Source organism: Mus caroli, unplaced genomic scaffold, assembly GCF_900094665.2.
Source record: "Mus caroli unplaced genomic scaffold, CAROLI_EIJ_v1.1 scaffold_12859_1, whole genome shotgun sequence".
NCBI classification, from domain to species: Eukaryota; Metazoa; Chordata; class Mammalia; order Rodentia; family Muridae; genus Mus; species Mus caroli.
The window spans coordinates 5,565-23,181 of NW_018390028.1; the positions used below are offsets into that span (position 1 = coordinate 5,565).

Below are 17,617 nucleotides of genomic sequence, written 5' to 3' on the forward strand. Positions count from 1 at the left end.
GGAGAGGAGAGGAGAGGAGAGGAGAGGAGAGGAGAGTAAGTACAAGAGAACAAAGGAGTGAGAGAAGTGGGAGAGCAAGGAGGGGGCAAACAGCCCCTTTTAAAGTGAGCTGCTATCTTTTCTGCTGCTAGGTTACTGGGGAGGAGTCTAGCCTGAAGGTCAGAAGCTTGGGACATTGCCTACCTGCCTTCTAGCCATGCTTCACTTGTGGAGGTTGAGGGGGAGGGTAACTTAGACAGGAGCCAGAGTTCCAGGAGGCATGAGAGAACTCCTTCCATCCCATGTAGGTAAATTATGACCACCGGGTCCCAGGGTTCTGCATCTCTGCTCAACTGGAGGCCAGCCTGTGTGTGCATAGCCCTATGCACCACAATTTAGTCCAAAACATTTAAAACAAAGTGCTAAAACAATAGGGAAGTCAATTCATAATGCAAAAATAGAGTTCCATAAAGAAATACAATTTCTGAAGAAAAAAAAAAAGTCAAGTTGAAATGAGGCTGGAAGTGAAAAACTTGACAAGGTAGAGAAATTCTATCATTTAGTAATGGCCAAAAATAAATTAAAATTTATTTTAATGTAGAAAGGGGAGAGCTTTGTAAAACCATAAAACACCCAATCTTCGCAATTTAGACACAAAGGAGGAGAAAAAATACTTGAAAAGTCCCCATATCTTCAGAAAAGGGTGTACAATTAGGTAAAAGAGGCCTACAGAAAACAAATAAACAGGATCAGAAAAGAAACTTCACATAACATACTAGAATTAAAGTACTGGAGATAGAAAATACAGGGCATTAAAAGCTGTGACAGATACAAATAATGTCACTTACAAAGACATGCCCATCAGAAANACAATGGAGGATGTATTAATTAGAAACACTTAAAGCAGACGAGTGTGGAAGGATATATTCCAAATACAGAAAGACCACAAATGCCAACTTGAGTATGATGCATAGGAAAACTATGCCCTATATTTGAAAGAGAAATGATAACATTCTCTGATAAAAATACAGAGGAATTTATGACAACTAAGCATCCCTATAGAGGATTCTAGAAGTAATGCTTAAGTCTAAAAAGACTGATTATCACTCATAACTGGCTCTCAGGAATGAGAAAACATAATCAAGAAAGTTAATAAAAAGAGGTGTAAAAAACAATACAAAATCAACAAATGACAGGAACACAGACATATCCCCCACTAATATCTCTCAATATTAATGGTCTAAGTTGTCTAATTAAAAAAAAAACATATACAGAGACTAGCAGATTGGCTTGAAAATGGAATTTATCCCTTCATGGAACCAAAAAAACCATGCCTTACTACCAAAGATAGATACTATCTTAGAGTAAAAGATTAGAGAATGATTTCCTAAGAAAATGGAATTAAGACTCAAGCAGGAATGGTTGATCTAGTATCTGACGAGATAGACTTCAAACCAAAACTACTCAGAACTGATAAGGAGGGTCTCTTCATACTCCTTAAATGAAGAGTCCATGATGAATCTATTACAAGTTTAGAACATTTCCACCAAGCAAAAGTGTAGCCAATTTCATTAGATAGCAATCAAAAAAAACCACAGATTAATCCTAATACAACACAACTGAATAATTCAATACACTACTCTCAAAAATAGATCAGTTATCTAGGAAAAAATAAAATAAACAAAAAAACATAGAAGTTAAATTGTGTTTGGTCAGCTCACCTCCCTGGAGGAGCATCTGTCTTCCTGAGAGCAACTCCAATGTCTGAATTGGAGACCTGAAAGGAGCCTGGGTGTGTCCTGTCAGCAGAACAACAGGTCTTTCTGCCACAGCCTCTTGCCTTAGCGTTTGGATACATTTTTGTCACATTTCAAAAACATATTTTTTAAATTTATGGTTTAACAGTAGTTCACTCAGATTTTGGAATATTTTAAGTAAACATAATTAGAAACTAGTTTCATGGGCCTCATGAGCCCATTATCAATGTTTAATAATATAAAAAACTGCATCAAGTTGCATCATCTATTTAAATTGCTTACTTTGTGCATTTACTAAATTTACTAAGAATTGAGTATTTCTTTTTTTTTTTTTTTTTTTTTTTTTTTGGTTTTTCGAGACAGGGTTTCTCTGTGTAGCCCTGGCTGTCCTGGCACTCACTTTGTAGACCAGGCTGGCCTCGAACTCAGAAATCTGCCTGCCTCTGCCTCCCGAGTTCTGCCACCACGCCCGGCAGAATTGAGTATTTCTTTATGCTACTGTTTCCTTCCTCAATATATTCATGTTTACTTCATTTTCTGATTTCTTCTTTCCTGTTATTTCTCCTCTGTCTCCCTATCTACCCCTCTCTCCCAGTCAATTAACATGTATTGTGTGTCCGTATTCAAACACTATGATTTTGGATTCAATAAGTGAAATGTTTATTAAATATTCAAATTCATATGCCTGGTGAGAAGTCAGCCAGGACATGAGCTGCAGACTGTGTCATGTTTTAGTTGGCATCTGATTTTATGAGATTATTTATGGAATTTGTGTGGAAAGGGGATTCAAGTCCCAATCAGAACCATGGAACACTGGGATATTCTGATACCACCAGTGTAAAGAAACAGAAGATTCAGTAAGGCAGACTAATAGTGTTGGCCAAACCTTGAAATACCTTCTTTGATCAAAGAAAAAAAAATCCTGGATCTCATTCAGGAGCACATTTTAAAGAAATGAACTGTTTCATGCCAATAAGTGAAGTAAATTTTAATAACTGGTCATTTGATGTGGCAAATTAATGATCTAGTTCACTCCCAACCTGAGAGGAGATGCCCTAAAGTGCATAGGAATGACAATGTAGTCATCTCAATTAAAGATTCTGGTAAGAAGGACAGCAATGTGATGTGGTTGATCAAAGGCTACCATTAAATAGGAATTTTACAACATTTATTGAGGTAGACAGTCAGCCTTCTATCTTAAGCAAGCTTATATTAAGCATGACAGAAACACAAAAACAAAGGAACTTCTAGGGAAATTTAGACTTCACTAGTGGGTTTTTAAATGCTTCTTAGATTCTTCTTTATTTGGTAATAGGTTATGGATTTGTCTCTTCAAATAAAAGGCCTTTATTGTTAATGTTTCTCCACTTCCACATCAGAAGGAGGAAAGTTTTAGTATGGGAAGTAACAGATTTGCAAATGCTCTTATTTGACTGGTAGTGCCTCAACTGCAAGAAGGGGATAGACAATCTGTGTCCCTGTATGATACATTTTATAAAAGTGAAAAGAAAAAGATACACTTTATGAAAGGACTAAAATGTAAGTGATGAGTCATAGGTAACAAACTGGTATTTCTTAGCAAAGTTATTTAACTGTTTAATTTGTCCTAGAGTGCATTAATAAAAGATGTAAACCAAATCATTTGGAAAGAAACATAATTGCAATGTCTTTAGTGGTAACTCTCTGTTTAGATAAGCTATGCTTCTTTTGAATAGAGCCTTGAGGTTATGAACTGCCTGATACAGTTGATAGGAATTGAACTTCGATTCTTGGAATTATTTTTTGTCAGCATATGATTTATGGGTCCATCTACAGTCTCCTTACCAGTTTACTATGCACCTCACAGCTCTGTATCAGGGAATTATTCAACTGCTGCTACACTTCATTTGGGTCTGGGCTGGCCTGGTGGCTCCAGATGATATGAAGGGAGAACTCTTCCTTAGGAACATCACAGAGGAGATGAAAAACCATGGCCTTTGTGTTGCATTTGCAGAAAAGTTTCCAGAAATTCCTGCTTTGGAGACAATAAGCAAGAAGCATTTTAGGGAAAGATTCCCATTAACACGTGTTATCATTGCATTTGGTGACACATATTCTCTTCTGAGCTTTGTGGATATGGTCATTCACTATGGTACTTTTCATAATGTCTGGATCACAACTTCTGATTGGGATTTCACCACATTTCCTTTTCACCAAGATAAAAGTCATATAATCTCTGTTAGAGGATTATCATTTTCTGTTCNCATGGATCAAGTACTGGGATTCAAGGATTTTCTCAGAGATGTTCAACCTAGAAAATACCCTCATGATATCTTTATTCAGGATGTGTGGTCCATCTTATTTGAATGTCCATATTTGTATTGGCAGAAAGTCAGGGAACNAAGTCAATGTGAGCCAAATGGCAGCCTGAGCACACGAACTCTGCATGTTTGGGATATGAATACCTCCCCCTATAGCTACAAAGTCCATGCTGCCATGTATGTCATTGCCCAGGTACTCCATGAGGAGCTGTCACTCAGAGTGGAAGGAAGCTTGAAAGACCCACAATGTGAGGACTCCCTCATGTTCTGACTCAGGAGAGGCGACACCCCAAATCACACAAGAAACGGTCTTGCTGCAACTGCAAGAGGATTTTTATTCAAGAGCACTCTTGGGCCCATGGTCATACACCACATAGGGGTAGAGGACCATGGCGCCCCAAGTAGCTGAGTAAGGGGGTATTTAAAGGAAGAAACCACAACTCAAGGAGGTGGGGAGGGCGTTGTTGGAAAATACCAAAAATACCAGTTAAGAGTCACAAGGAAGTGTAAAGTCACAAGTGTCAGGTTATCTCTCAAGACAGTTTCTAAGAGCCCNCTCTAACTTTTCATCTTCTGTTTCTCTCCTATGATACACTTTCTCTGCCTCTCTAACTACATCCCTTATGGTGTAATCCTGCAAGCCCTCAATTCGCTGTAACTTCTTCCTAATGTCAGGAGCCGACTGGCCAATGAAGGCCATAATCATTGAGGCCCTGTCACTCAGAGTGGAAGGAAGCTTGAAAGACCCACAACGTGAGGACTCCCTCACGTTCTGACTCAGGAGAGGCGACACCCCAAATCACATAAGAAACGGTCTTGCTGCAACTGCAAGAGGATTTTTATTCAAGAGCGTGTTTAGTATGATTTTAGTATGATTTTTTCAAGGGTGACTTTCTTTGAATGAACACTCTTTGAACCCAGGAAGCAGGTGAGTGGAGGAAGGAATGTTGCTATCTGTTTTATGACCAGCACCTGGAGCACTAAGCCACAAAGACCACACTCCCAATCCTGGGCCTAAAAGCCTCAAATTTTGTCTTTACTTTGCTATACTTCTTCAAGCTCACTGGATAAAAGTGTGCTCCAGGCTCCTCTTCCATGGAAGGTACCAATAGCTTGTCTTGTGTTTTCCTAGGGTGTTTGGCTTTGACTTGAAGTTTTGCATTTTGTTTCATGAACTTTCATAGTTACTCTCGAATTAGAGATATAATTAAAGAAAAACACATTGTGGTGTTTAAAGTTGAACTAACATTTTTGTCAGAAAGCATTGCAAGCATCATGCTAAAAAATGGTATTCCTAATTTCAACACTTTCAAATAATAATATTCAGGCCCTTTCATAGTCAGATTTTTTTTATTATTGCTTTTATTGTTTAGTGAAGGAAGTATAGAATACAACTCACAAGAGTTGGGCAAGCGTAAATATGGCATATTTTAAGGTATTTTANGCACATTTGATGCCAATAGTTTATTTTGTCAATCAGATTCTATAAAGAACACATGGCTTTATAAGGGTAAACATTGTCATTCATGGCTATTCTCTAGCCTGTGTGGCTTCATGAGTTTGAAGCCATCCTGGACTATATAGACAAACCTATTCTTTAAAATCAGATCCCAACCCAAACTGNAGCAAAAACAGTTCCTCTAAAATGAATATGGATGGAATGGATTGGCAGTAATCATGACACATCAANTTTCCAAATGTTGCCCCCTCTGTACCTGCTTATCTTTTCAAACCTTCTGAGTTNCTAACAATATACCAAAGTTCCTTCNGTTACATCCTTGTCAACACTTTATTTCATGAGATTGTTTAAATTTGCTCACTGTTTGGTACTTTCAAACTCTTAAGTAATGAATGGTGGGCATTTTCTACCTCTGCCCCATTGCATTCCCTCCCCCTCCCTCCCCTGTTGGAGTCCTTTCCCCAACTAGCACTCTCTCATTCTCATGACTTCTTTTTATAAGTGGGATCCTCTGAATTTAATTAGAGATTTTCACCCAAGAGTGGGAAGTTATTTCTTGACTAAGGGCTAATTATCCTTTTAGGTCACATAAATCTGATGTGTTTTGAATTTTGACATCAGGCATGCTAACACATAGAAAGTTGTATAGCTCATGGTGAGCTGCGTTCACCTTCCTCTCAGATCAATGATGTTAAATGTCTTTCCAGACACTTTATGCCCACATGTATCCCTTTCTTAAAAAAGCAACCTCACAGACATTTTTTCTTACTTTAACTTTTTGGCTAAATAATTCCATTAGTTAACTATAACTTGGAATATCAACCCTTCATTTGGTGTCTTGCTTGCAAATACCTTCCTCCATTCCATGAATTGTTTCCAGAGAATTCTTACTCTGTTGGTTGTTTTCTTTGCCATGCAGATGCTTTCTTGGTATTATTTTAGCTTTCATCGACTGTTTTTCATAACATGTTTGAAAATAATCATCATCAAAATCAATGACATCAAAGGACTTCTCACTCTCTTTNACTCTATGAGNTTTTTATTCTGAAGTTTTGATCTGTTTTTAACATTAGTTTGTGTATGAAACAGTCAAAAATCNAACTTCAGTTTATCACTGTCTTTTTCACAACCGCATTTGTAGAGGAGACTACATTTCACCCTTTGAGTGTTCTTGGTATGTAGTGTGTTCAATGGTTACCTGGATTTCTGTTCAGCTTCTCCATGTTGTTTGCATGTTGTAGGCCATCCTTGTACTGCTATAATTTTATAAAACTACTTGGAATGGAAAATGCAAATGATCAAAAATGATCAAAATTTCTTCTTGATCAACTTTGCAAAAGTCATGTCTTGTTGGAATTTTCAGCCTTCAGGAAAACATCACTTAAAACTTCATAGAGACTNCCCTAATCTGTGAAAGCNTTTGCATAATGAATTATTTTAAACAGTATTAAGTCTTCTAATCCTTGATACTTTTTCCTTTCTATGCCTTTTCACCCTCTTTCATCAGTGTCTTACAGGTTTTGCCATAGGGATATTTTANCTACTTGGTTAAATTTCTTCCTAATTAGTAAAATAATTAGGAATATTGTCTTATTGTTTCCACTAGCACATATTTATTATACATGGTATTGGGTTTCATGAGAATAATTACATTCAAGTGTATACAATACTCATTTGACTATGTTTCCCTTCAATTCCCTCCATCCACTTTCTATTCCCTGCAGAGATGTGGTGGTTTGAATGAGAAATTTCTCCCACAGGCTGAGGATTTGAAAAATAAGTTCTCAAGGCATTTGTCTAGGGAAATTTGGATGATGGAGAGCTTCTGCAGTAAAAACAGCAATGCTGAAGGGTTTTGGCATTTATTCTCTTCATCTTACTTCAGGGCCACCCTCTTGTCTTGCAGGTGAGGATGGAAACATCAGCTTCCTGTATCATCTCATGTGCTTCCTGTCATAGTCCTCACCATGATAGATAGACTCTGGTCTCCCTGGAACCATAACCCCAAATAAACTCTTTCCTCTGTCAGTTGCGTGGGTCACAGTGCTTTATCACAACAATAGATCAGTAACTAATACACACTTGTGTTAGTCACATTTGTTTCTCTAAAAAATTCTTTACTCCCAAGTCTTCCATTTATATGTACATGTGTGTGCATGCACTTTTGTGTGTGTCTGTGTGTGTGTGCAAGTGTGTGCATGTGTATGCCTGAGTGCATGTATGTGTGCATGCAGGTGCTTATTAATGTCTATGAATGTGTATGTTTGTGTGATAAATTCAACTCTACAAGTGAGAGAAAAGTGCAACATGTGACTTCTTGAGTGTGATTTTTCTTAATATGATAATTTTCTTACACCAATGTTTTCATAAATGTCATAACATCATTAGTCATTATACATGGATATAATTCCAATATGTTACTCCAAATTTTCTTTAAGCATTAATTAATTGATAGAGACTATATTAATTACTTTCCTTTTGCTGTGGCAAAGCACTATGACCACAAACACTCATAGAAGAAAGGGTTTGGCTTATAGTGACATGTATTCTCCTGCAAGGCTATACCTCTATCACCTCCTGAAACACTGACAACCTACTAGGTGACAAATTTTNGATACCTAAATCTATGGGGGACAGTTATATTCAAACCACTTCACACTCCTAAGCTAAGTCATGTACTCATTATTGTTGCAGTAAGCCCTAATGTCAAGTACCTCTGATACACTGACTTAAAAGTCCTTCAAGTAAACATGAAGAAGTGATGGAGTTGGATAATATGATATGTCCATTCCATTTATTTTGTGGAACATCCTTTCTGGATTCCAGTGTGATTGGGCTAATTCACATTCCCACTAGTAGTGTGCAAGTATTCTCTTTTCTATATATTACAGGCAATATTTGTTTTTATATGAGTTTTCTATTGCTATGATAAAGTAACCAAAAGGGACTTATGGAAGGAGGAGTTTATTTTGACTTAGGTTCCAGTGGAAGAGTCCTTAATGATAAGGAGTCATAGCAACAGATATCTAGAATAAGAAGCACTGAGATCCTATCTTTAACCACATGTAGGAACTAGAGAGAGCAAGTGAGATGAGGCTATATATTCTCAAAGCCCAGTCCAGTGACATACTCTGTCCAGAAATGCTCCATAATCTAAAAATTCCATCACCTCTCAACATAACACTTCCAACAGGGACCAAGCATTCAAATGCCTGGACCTACTGGGAACATTGCTTATCCAAAGCANTATATATATATATATTTCTACTGTTTGTGTCATGTGTGTGTGTTGTGTGTGTGTTATTAAGAGTTCTGAGAATTTCTTACAGTGTGTTTTAATATGATACATTCTTCTTCCCCCAACTTTCACTTTCTGTGCCCAGATTTGCATCCTACACCCTTAGAACCCTTCAAGATTGATTCTTGTTGTACTAAAATTATGGATATGTTGCCTTCAGCTGGTGCATGGTCAACTTTCCAGAGGTTATACTCTTAGAGAAAATTGACCGCCCCTTCCAATAGCTTTCAATTGCCAGTGGCAACTGAAGTACGGGTGGGACTCAAGGCTCAAATACTGTAGCCTGGCTTGGACTTTTGAGGTCTCATACATGCTATCGAAACTGAACTCATATGTGCAGCTGCCTTGCAGTGGCCAGAAGATACTGTTTTCTTGTAATCATCCACTGGCTTATTCTATGGGTATTCATTCACTGGCTCATATTCCATAAAGTTAATAATGTGTCATTCAAAACATGTTTTAAATTTAACTATATTTTGTTTATATTCTTTCTCTCCCAAGTTCATCCATGTCACTGCTTCCTCACAACAATATGTTTTTCTCAAAAAACAACCCAAACTCAATATAATAAACTACCCAAAACCAAGAGAACAAAATGAAATCACACCTCCAAAAACCAAGACAAAACAAAATGCTACACTCTAAGCAAATTAAAGAGTACATACACAAAACCAATGGAGTTCATTATGCTGGTTATTTGCTCATGACCATGAGACCTGCCTGGAGTGGTTAACGTACCCNTTGCCACTCCATGGGAGAAAACTGATTTTACCTTTCCCCGTAGGTATAAATCACAGTTCACTAGTTAATTTTTCATCTAGTGGCTATGNTTTTATTCAGTTCATTCATTTATTCATTCATTCACTCATTCATTTGATTTTCTTTTTTATTCTTTTTCTTGGATATTTTCTTTATTTACATTTCAAATGTTTTCCCCTTTCCAGATCTCACCTTCAGAAACTTCCAATTCCATCCCCCTTCCCCTGCAACTATGAGGGTGCTTCCCAATCCACCCACTCCCATCCTCCCACTCTGGCATTCCCCTACACTGGGGCATGGAACACCCTCAGGCCTCATGGTCTCTCCATCCACTGATGTCCAATAAGGCCATCTTTTACCACACATGAGGCCACCATCATGAGTTGCTCCATGTGTATTCTNTGGTAGGTGATACAGTTNCCAGGAGCTCTGGTGGGGGTGTCTGGCCTGTTGACACTGTTGCTGCTATGGGGGTATGGTGAGNGTGTCTGACTACCATGTGACTGCAAACTCCCTCTGCCCCTTCAGTCCCTTCTCCAACTCCTCCATCAAGGACCTTCAACTTTAGTCCAATGGTTGGCTGTGAGCTTCCTCCTCTGTATTTGTCAGGCTCTGGCAGAGCCTCTCAGCAGACAGCCTTATCAGTCTGTTATAACAAGCACTTCCCGGCATCCACAATAACATCTGTGTTTGGTGGCTTTCTATGGGATGCATCACCAAGTGGGGCAGTCTCTGGATGACCTCTCTTTCAGTCTCTGCTCAACACTTTGATCCATATTTCCTCCTGTGAGTTATTTTGTTTACTCTTCTAAAAACCACTAAAGCATCCACATTTTGGTCTTCCTCCTTCTTAGGCTTTATATGGTCTGTGAATTGAATCTTGGGTGTTCTGAACTTTTGGGGTTAATATCAGTGAGTACATACCATGTTTGTTCCTTTGTGAATGAGTCACCTCACTCAAGATGATATTATCAAGTTCTATCAATTTGCCTGCAAATTTCATGAAGTCATTGTTTTTAATGGCTGAGTAGTACTCCATTGTGTAAATGTACCACATTTTTCTGTATCGATTCCTCTGCTGAGGGACATCTGGATTTTTCCAGCTTCTGTATATTATAAATATGACTGCTATGAACATAGTGGAGAATGTGTCATTAGTACATGTTGGAGCATCTTATGGGTATATGCCCAGGAGTGGTATAGCTGTATACTCAGGTAGAATGATTTCAATAATTGTACCAGCTTGCAATTCCACCAGCAATGGAGGAGTGCATCTCTTTCTCCACATCCTCACCAGGATCTGCTGTCACCTGTTTTTGATCTTAGCCATTCTGACTGGTGTGAGGTAGAATCTCAGGTTCATTTTGATTTGCATTTCCCTGATGACTAATGGTGTTGAATATCTCTTTAGGTGTTGCTGAGCCCTTCGACTTTCCTCAGTTGAGAATTCTGTGTTTAGCTCTGTTCCCCACTTTTAATAGGGTTATTTGGTTCTCTGGAGTCTACATTCTTGAGTTCGTTGTATATACTGGATGTTAGACCCTATCAGATCTAGGATTGGTAAAGATCTTTTCCCAATATTATGGTTGCTGTTTTGTCCTANTGACAGTGTCCTTTGCCTTACAGAAGTTTTGCAGTTTTATGAGGTCCCATTAGTTGATTCTTGATCTTAGAATATTAGCCATTGGTGTTCTATTCAGGAACTTTTCCCCTGTGTCCATGTGTTCGAGACTTTCCCACACTTTCTCTTCTATTAGATTTGTGTATCTTCTTTTATACGGAAGTCCTTGATTCACTTGGACTTGAGCTTTGTACAGGGAGATAAGAATGGATCAATTTGCATTCTTCTACTTATTGACCACCAGTTGAATCAGTACCATTTGTTGAAAATGATGTCTTTTTTTTCCAATGGATGATTTTAGCTCCTTTGACAATGATCAAGTGGCCATAGGTGTGTGGGTTCATTTCTGNGTCATCAGTTCTATTCCATTAATCTACATGCCTGTCACTGTACCAGTACCATGCAGTTTTTATCACAATTGCTCTGTAGTACAGCTTGAGGTGTGGAATGCTGATTCCCTAAAAGTTCTTTTATTATTGAGAAGAGTTTTTGCTATCCTGGGTTTTTTGTTATTCAGATGAATTTGAGAATTTCTCTTTCTAAATCGATGAAGAATTGAGTTGGAATTTTGATGGGGATTGCATTNAATCTGTAGATTGCTTTTGGCAAGATGGCTATTTTTACTAAATTAACCCTGACAATCCAAGAGCATCAGAATTTTTTCCATCTTTTGAGGTCTTCTTCAAGTTCTTTTTTCAGAGACTTGAAGGCCTTGTCATATAGATCTTTCTATTGTTTGCTTGGAATCACACCAAGTTACTTTTTATTGTTTGTGACTGTTGTGAAGGGTGCCATTCCACAATTTCTTTCTGAGCCTGTTTATCCTTTGAGTAAAGGAAAGCTACTGATTTGTTTGAGTTAATTTTGTATCCTTCCAATTTGCTGAAGTTGTTCTTCAGCTGTAGAAGATGTCTGGTGGGATTTTGGGTTAAGTATACTGTCATAACATGGTGTAATTCTGATAGGTCTACCTTTATATGTGACTTGACCTTTCTCCCTACTGCTTTTAATATTCTTTGTTTTGTGCATTTTGGTGTTTCAACTACTATGTGACAGGAGAAATTTCNTTTCAGGTCTAATATATTTGGAGTTCTGTAGGCTTCTTGCATGTTTATGGTAATCTCTTTCTGTAGGGTAGAAAATTTTTCTTCTATAATTTTGTTGAAGATATTTATAGACCCTTTAAGTTGGGATGCTTTGCTTTCTTCTAGACCTATTATCCTTAGGTTTGGTCTTCTCATTGTGTCCTGAATTTCCTGGATGTTTTGGGCTAGGAGTTTTTTGCATTTTGCATTTTCTCTGACCTTTGTTTCAATGTGTTCTATGGTATCTTCTGCACCCAAGATTCTCTCTTCTATAGTTTGTGTTCTGTTTGGGATGCTTTCATCTATGACTCCTGATGTCTTTCCTAGGTTTTTATCTTCAGAGTTGGCTCCCTTTGTGATTTCTTTATTGTTTCTATTTTTAGGTCTCAGATGGTTTAGTTCAGTTATTTCACCTGTTTGGCTGTGTTTTCCTGTAATTCATTAANGAATTTTTGTGTTCCTCTTTAAGGTTGTCTGCTTGTTTATCTGTATTCTCTTGTATTTCTTTAAGGAAGTCATTTACATCCTTCTTAAAGTACTCTATCATCATCATGAGATGTGAGTTTTAAATCACAGTCTTGCGTTTATTGTGTGTTGGGGTAACCAGGGTTCACTGTGGTGGGAGACAAGGTGCCTTGGTTTCTGTTGCTTATGTTTTTGCTCTTGCCTTTTGCCATGCAGTTATCTCTGGTGTTGGCNGGTCTTGCTGTCTCTGACTGTGGCTTGTTTGTTCTGCAAGCCTGTTTGTCAGTACTCTTAGGAGGCCAGTTTTCTCCAGGAGGAATTTAGGAATGGAGAGCTGTTATACAGGGTCAGTTCTGGGGTTCAGACAAAAACCAGAAGGATCCTGTCCCCAGCTGATTTGTGTGTCTTGATGGCTTTGGGAGGGTCCCTCTTGTGCCAGGAATTTGAAGAGTAGTGGTGGTCTTACCTGTGCTCACATGTGTGTAGGCACTCTTGGGAGAGTAGATGTCTCCTGGCAGTATTTGTTTATGTAACTTTGTGGCACAGGTTCAGCTCCAGGTACAAAGGGAAACCTGAAGGCTCCTATCCTAGGTTGTTCCTTGTTTCCTCTGTCCTGAGGCTTCTGGGCAGGTTCTTCTGAGCAGCAGTGGTGGTCTTACCTGTGCTTGCAGGCTTGTCTGCACTCTTGGAAGGGTAGTTCTCTTCTGGTGCTATTTGGATATGTAGCCACTCTCCATTTCCCTTCATTGCCCTGTCCACTTCTACTCAACCTAGATCCCCTGGTCCTCAGTTCTCCTTCTCTAAAAAGTAGGAATTTGGAGGATATCAACATGGCATAACAAGATACAGTGAGATTAGACACATACCCTAATATCAAGGCTGAATGAGGCTACCCAGCAGGAGGAAAAGGGTATCACAAGGAGGCAAAAGAAGAGTCAGTTTCATAAAATAACTTCAAGAGGTATCNCTATCCCTAATTTTAAATGTACCACAGTGCTATAGTAACAAAAGCCACAAATTATTTTCTTTTTCCAATTTTTTATTAGTTATTTTCTTCATTTACATTTCAAATGCTATCCTGAAAGTCCCCCTTACACTCCCCACCTCCCCTACCCACCCACTCACACTTCTTGGCCCTGGTGTTCCCTGGTACTGGGGCATATAAAGTTTGAAAGACCAAGGGGACTCTCTTCCCAATAATGGCCGACTAGGCCATCTTCTGCTACATATGTGGCTAGAGACACAAGCTCTGGGTGTACTGGTTAGTTCATATTGTTGTTCCACCTATAGGGTTGCAGACCCCTTTAGATCCTTGGGCACTTTCTCTAGCTCCTCCATTGGGGGCCCTGTGTTCTATCTAACACAGCATCCACTGTGAACATCCACTTCTGTGTTTGCCAGGCACTGGATAGCCTCACAAGAGACAGCTATATCAGGGTCCTTTCAGCAAAATCTTGCTGGCTTATGTAACAGTGTCTGTGTTTGATGGCTGATTACCNGATGGATTCCCGGGTGCAGCAGTCTCTGGAAGTCTATTCTTTCGTCTCAGCTCCAAACTTCAACTCTGTAACTCCTTCCATGGGTGTTATTAAAACTCACACGTTGAGTTTTTTATGAAACTACTTTGTATCTTTTTTTTTACTAGAACACTGTGGTACATTTTAAAATTAGGAATAAGGATATCTCTTAAAGTTATTTTACTATTTATTATGTTAACTCTACTGATTCATGAGTATGGGAGATCTTTCCATCTTCAGATATCTTCTTCTGTTTCTTTATTACAAGACAAAAGTTTTATCATACAAGTCTTTTGCTTTATTCATTTTATTACCCATAAATATTTGATACTGTTTGTGGCTACTGTGAAGAGTTTTGTTTTCCTGATTTTTTTTTTTCAGTTTCTTTGTCATTTGTCTACAGGAAGGCTACTTTTTTTTTTATGATACTCTTTTGTACAGCATCATCTCTGCAAATGTTCATTAGTCATAGGAGTTCCCTGATCATAAGTGTTGCTTATATGTACTATCATGGAATCTGCAAATTACAATACCTTGAATTCTTATTTGCTAATTATTGTCCCTTGTTCTTCAGTTATCTCATTCCTGTAATGTCCATTTGGTTAAAAACTTTCGTTACCTCCAGAATTTGTTGAGTTTTTGTCTGAATGTGTGTTTGTGTGTTTCTGTGTGTGTGTGTGTGTGTGATATTAAGTTTAGTGCTGCCATGGATTAACCATATGTCGAATGTTTGATATACACAACTCTTGCGCACGCCAGACTGGCCAGCAAGAACGACGCTGCAACNGGATCCTTCTGCACACGTTTATTGGGAGAGCTTGATTGCAGAGGCGAAGAGACCCCAAGCCCAGAACTGGTGCTGCTTATATAGGCCTAGGAGAGGCGTGTCTCACACCCGGATTGGTTATGCACTATACCTCATTTGCATGTTCCTCATCTGATTGGTTATTTTCTCAGTATCTTACAGAGCCTCATTATCATACCTCATTTGCATGTCTCACATCTGATTGGTTAACTCTCTTAGTACTTTGCAGAGCCTCATTATCATGCTCGGGCCAGGCAGTGTTTTGGTGAAAAAACTTTACTGCATAAGTAGGCATTGGTTGTTTGCCCAAACTTATGCGTAGTGGCCAGCAGTAGCCTGCGCCACCCTGCAATGGCACATGTGGCTTCCCACACACAACAATAATGAAAGCCACAGGCACATACAGTTAGAGAAAGAAAGGACAGTTACAGTAACCAGGTTTCTTTACCTCTCAGTGAATTCTTTACCTCTCAGTGAATTAAAGTCCAGGTTCTGAACATTATTTTTCTCTTTTAGCTCTGTCCATTCTTACAAAAGAGTCAACTTGGGAGAAGCTCCAATGAGGAGAACATTGTGAACAAAGAGATTTTGGCAACTGAGTTTGACATCTTTTTTTGTTTGTTTGTTTTGTTTTGTTTTTTGTTTTTTAGAGACAGAGTTTCTCTGTGTAGCCTTGGCTGTTCTGAAACTCATTCTGTAGACCAGGCTGGCCTAGAACTCAGAAATCCACCTGACTCTGCCCCCAAGTGCTGGAATTAAAGGTGTGTGCCACCATGCCCAGCTGAGTTTGACATCTTTAATTACCAGTCTCTGCCGAGCGGTACCAATGCTCAAGTGAAGGTTGGCGAGTTTGTCTTTGAATCTCACAGTGTTCAACATTTTTCATTAAATGAGAAATTCATAACTTGGGGTAAATATCACAAGGAGGTAAGTGTTTCTGAGTTCAGTACCATGTGCTGTTCTCAGAGTGAAATTCCTCAGTGAGCAGGGTTGTCAGAAGTAAGCAGCTTTTGGCCTAAGAAGGACAAGGAGATTTAATTGCCCTAAACCAAAAGCTTCTGATCACAGAATAGCAAAAGAGAATTAAGTCACAGAAATCCATCATCTTCTGGGTCCCAGAAAAGTAATCAAGAGTTAATGGGTCATTAGCCTTTGGCTTTCATCCATCACTGGGTTCTACCTCAATACCTGACTACTTATGTGGGATCCCAGAAAATTATGTCTTTCTTGTCTATCCCTATGAGAGTTGGGTATATCCTATCTCTGACTGACTCTGTCAAATCACTCTCTGATTCTTCACATTGTCTGCCCCATCAATTGGAAGTTACTTTCAAACATGGGTGTATCCTTCTACCAACTAATTTTATATTCTTTGTTTCAGATTAAAAATATGCTAAGTGCTAAGCCATACCACAACTAGAAGAGCAATTTTTAGTAAGTAATACAATCTCTGGTTTCACAGTATAATTAAATGTTGGACAGATGTTTCTGCATTTGAATTTTAAATCTATATGAACATTCATCTTCTTATTGTTGGAACTGTTCACCCTGAATATCTCAATGATGTGATAAAAAGAGGTCANANAGAGTAATGGTGAAAATTATGGTCTTCAAGAGACCCAATAAATTTTCTCCAATCAGTATTTCTACCACTTTAAGGCAAGTTCTATGTTCAGGATTAGTTTGGTCACACAATGAGGGAATCAATAATATTTATATAAGTACTTTTATTTGGTTACAGTTTGGTTGATTTTGTTTTGCTGTGTTCTTTTTGTGCTGTTGTATTTTATTTTCTAGGTTTTGAGTGTTTATTGTTTTCTTGGGATTTCAAAATCCCAAAACCACTGAAGGTATCCACAGTAATGTGTACAAATCTTAACTTTCCAAAGGATGGGACATGTGTAATATCCATCTGCCACAATTCACCAGGTATAAGTCCCCTGGAGTTGATACCCAGATGAGGCTCTGGAAGAAGTATAAGGCAGTTTTTACATTGTTTTACAATTTGTCTGGCTTGCTCTCTAGTTATCTTATATCTGAGTCTTAATGTATGAGCATTAAGGTGATGGAGGGCATGGGTTGTTTGTGCTTCTGAGAGGGTATCAGAGAGGGAAGCAAGGCTCGCCAGCCGAGTAGCTTGATCAGCTAAATCATTTACTTCTGTTAATGGGCCAGGTATACCGGAGTGTGCTCGAATATGACCTACAAAAAAGGGATGAGCACGAGCCCTAATAAGCATCTGAATCTTTAAAAACATCTGAAAGGTGGCAGTTGAGGGTTGGATACTAGGGACCACCTCCAAAACTTGAAGGGCCCTAACCACATAGTGGCTATCTGAATAAAGATTAAATGGTAATGCAACAAGCTCAAACACCTTTAACGCTCCACAAAGTTCAATTAATTGTGCAGAGGTATAGATGCTATCAATGACTTGAATTTGCCCATGAATGACCACAGTGGCTTTTCCATTTTTTGACCCATCTATAAACACAGTTAATGCCTCTGAAATAGGGTCTGAGTGAGTAACTTTGGGAAACACAAAAGAAGTCACCTGTAAAAATTGTAACAACCT

The 17,617-nt window shown here is 38.6% G+C and overlaps 1 protein-coding gene across 1 annotated transcript in view; it reads left to right on the top strand.

Annotated features, from left to right (window-relative positions):
• The window catches only part of LOC110288438 (vomeronasal type-2 receptor 26-like), a 17,826-nt gene extending 549 nt beyond the window's left edge, over window positions 1–17,277 (top strand). The window contains exons 2-7 of the mRNA XM_021154792.1: window positions 3,526–4,256; window positions 4,958–4,968; window positions 5,096–5,138; window positions 15,562–15,651; window positions 15,838–15,972; window positions 17,221–17,277. Of these exons, the coding sequence (XP_021010451.1) occupies window positions 3,526–4,256; window positions 4,958–4,968; window positions 5,096–5,138; window positions 15,562–15,651; window positions 15,838–15,972; window positions 17,221–17,277 (1,067 nt within the window). The remainder of the gene's footprint in view (window positions 1–3,525; window positions 4,257–4,957; window positions 4,969–5,095; window positions 5,139–15,561; window positions 15,652–15,837; window positions 15,973–17,220) is intronic.
• Window positions 17,278–17,617: the final 340 nt, after the last annotated feature.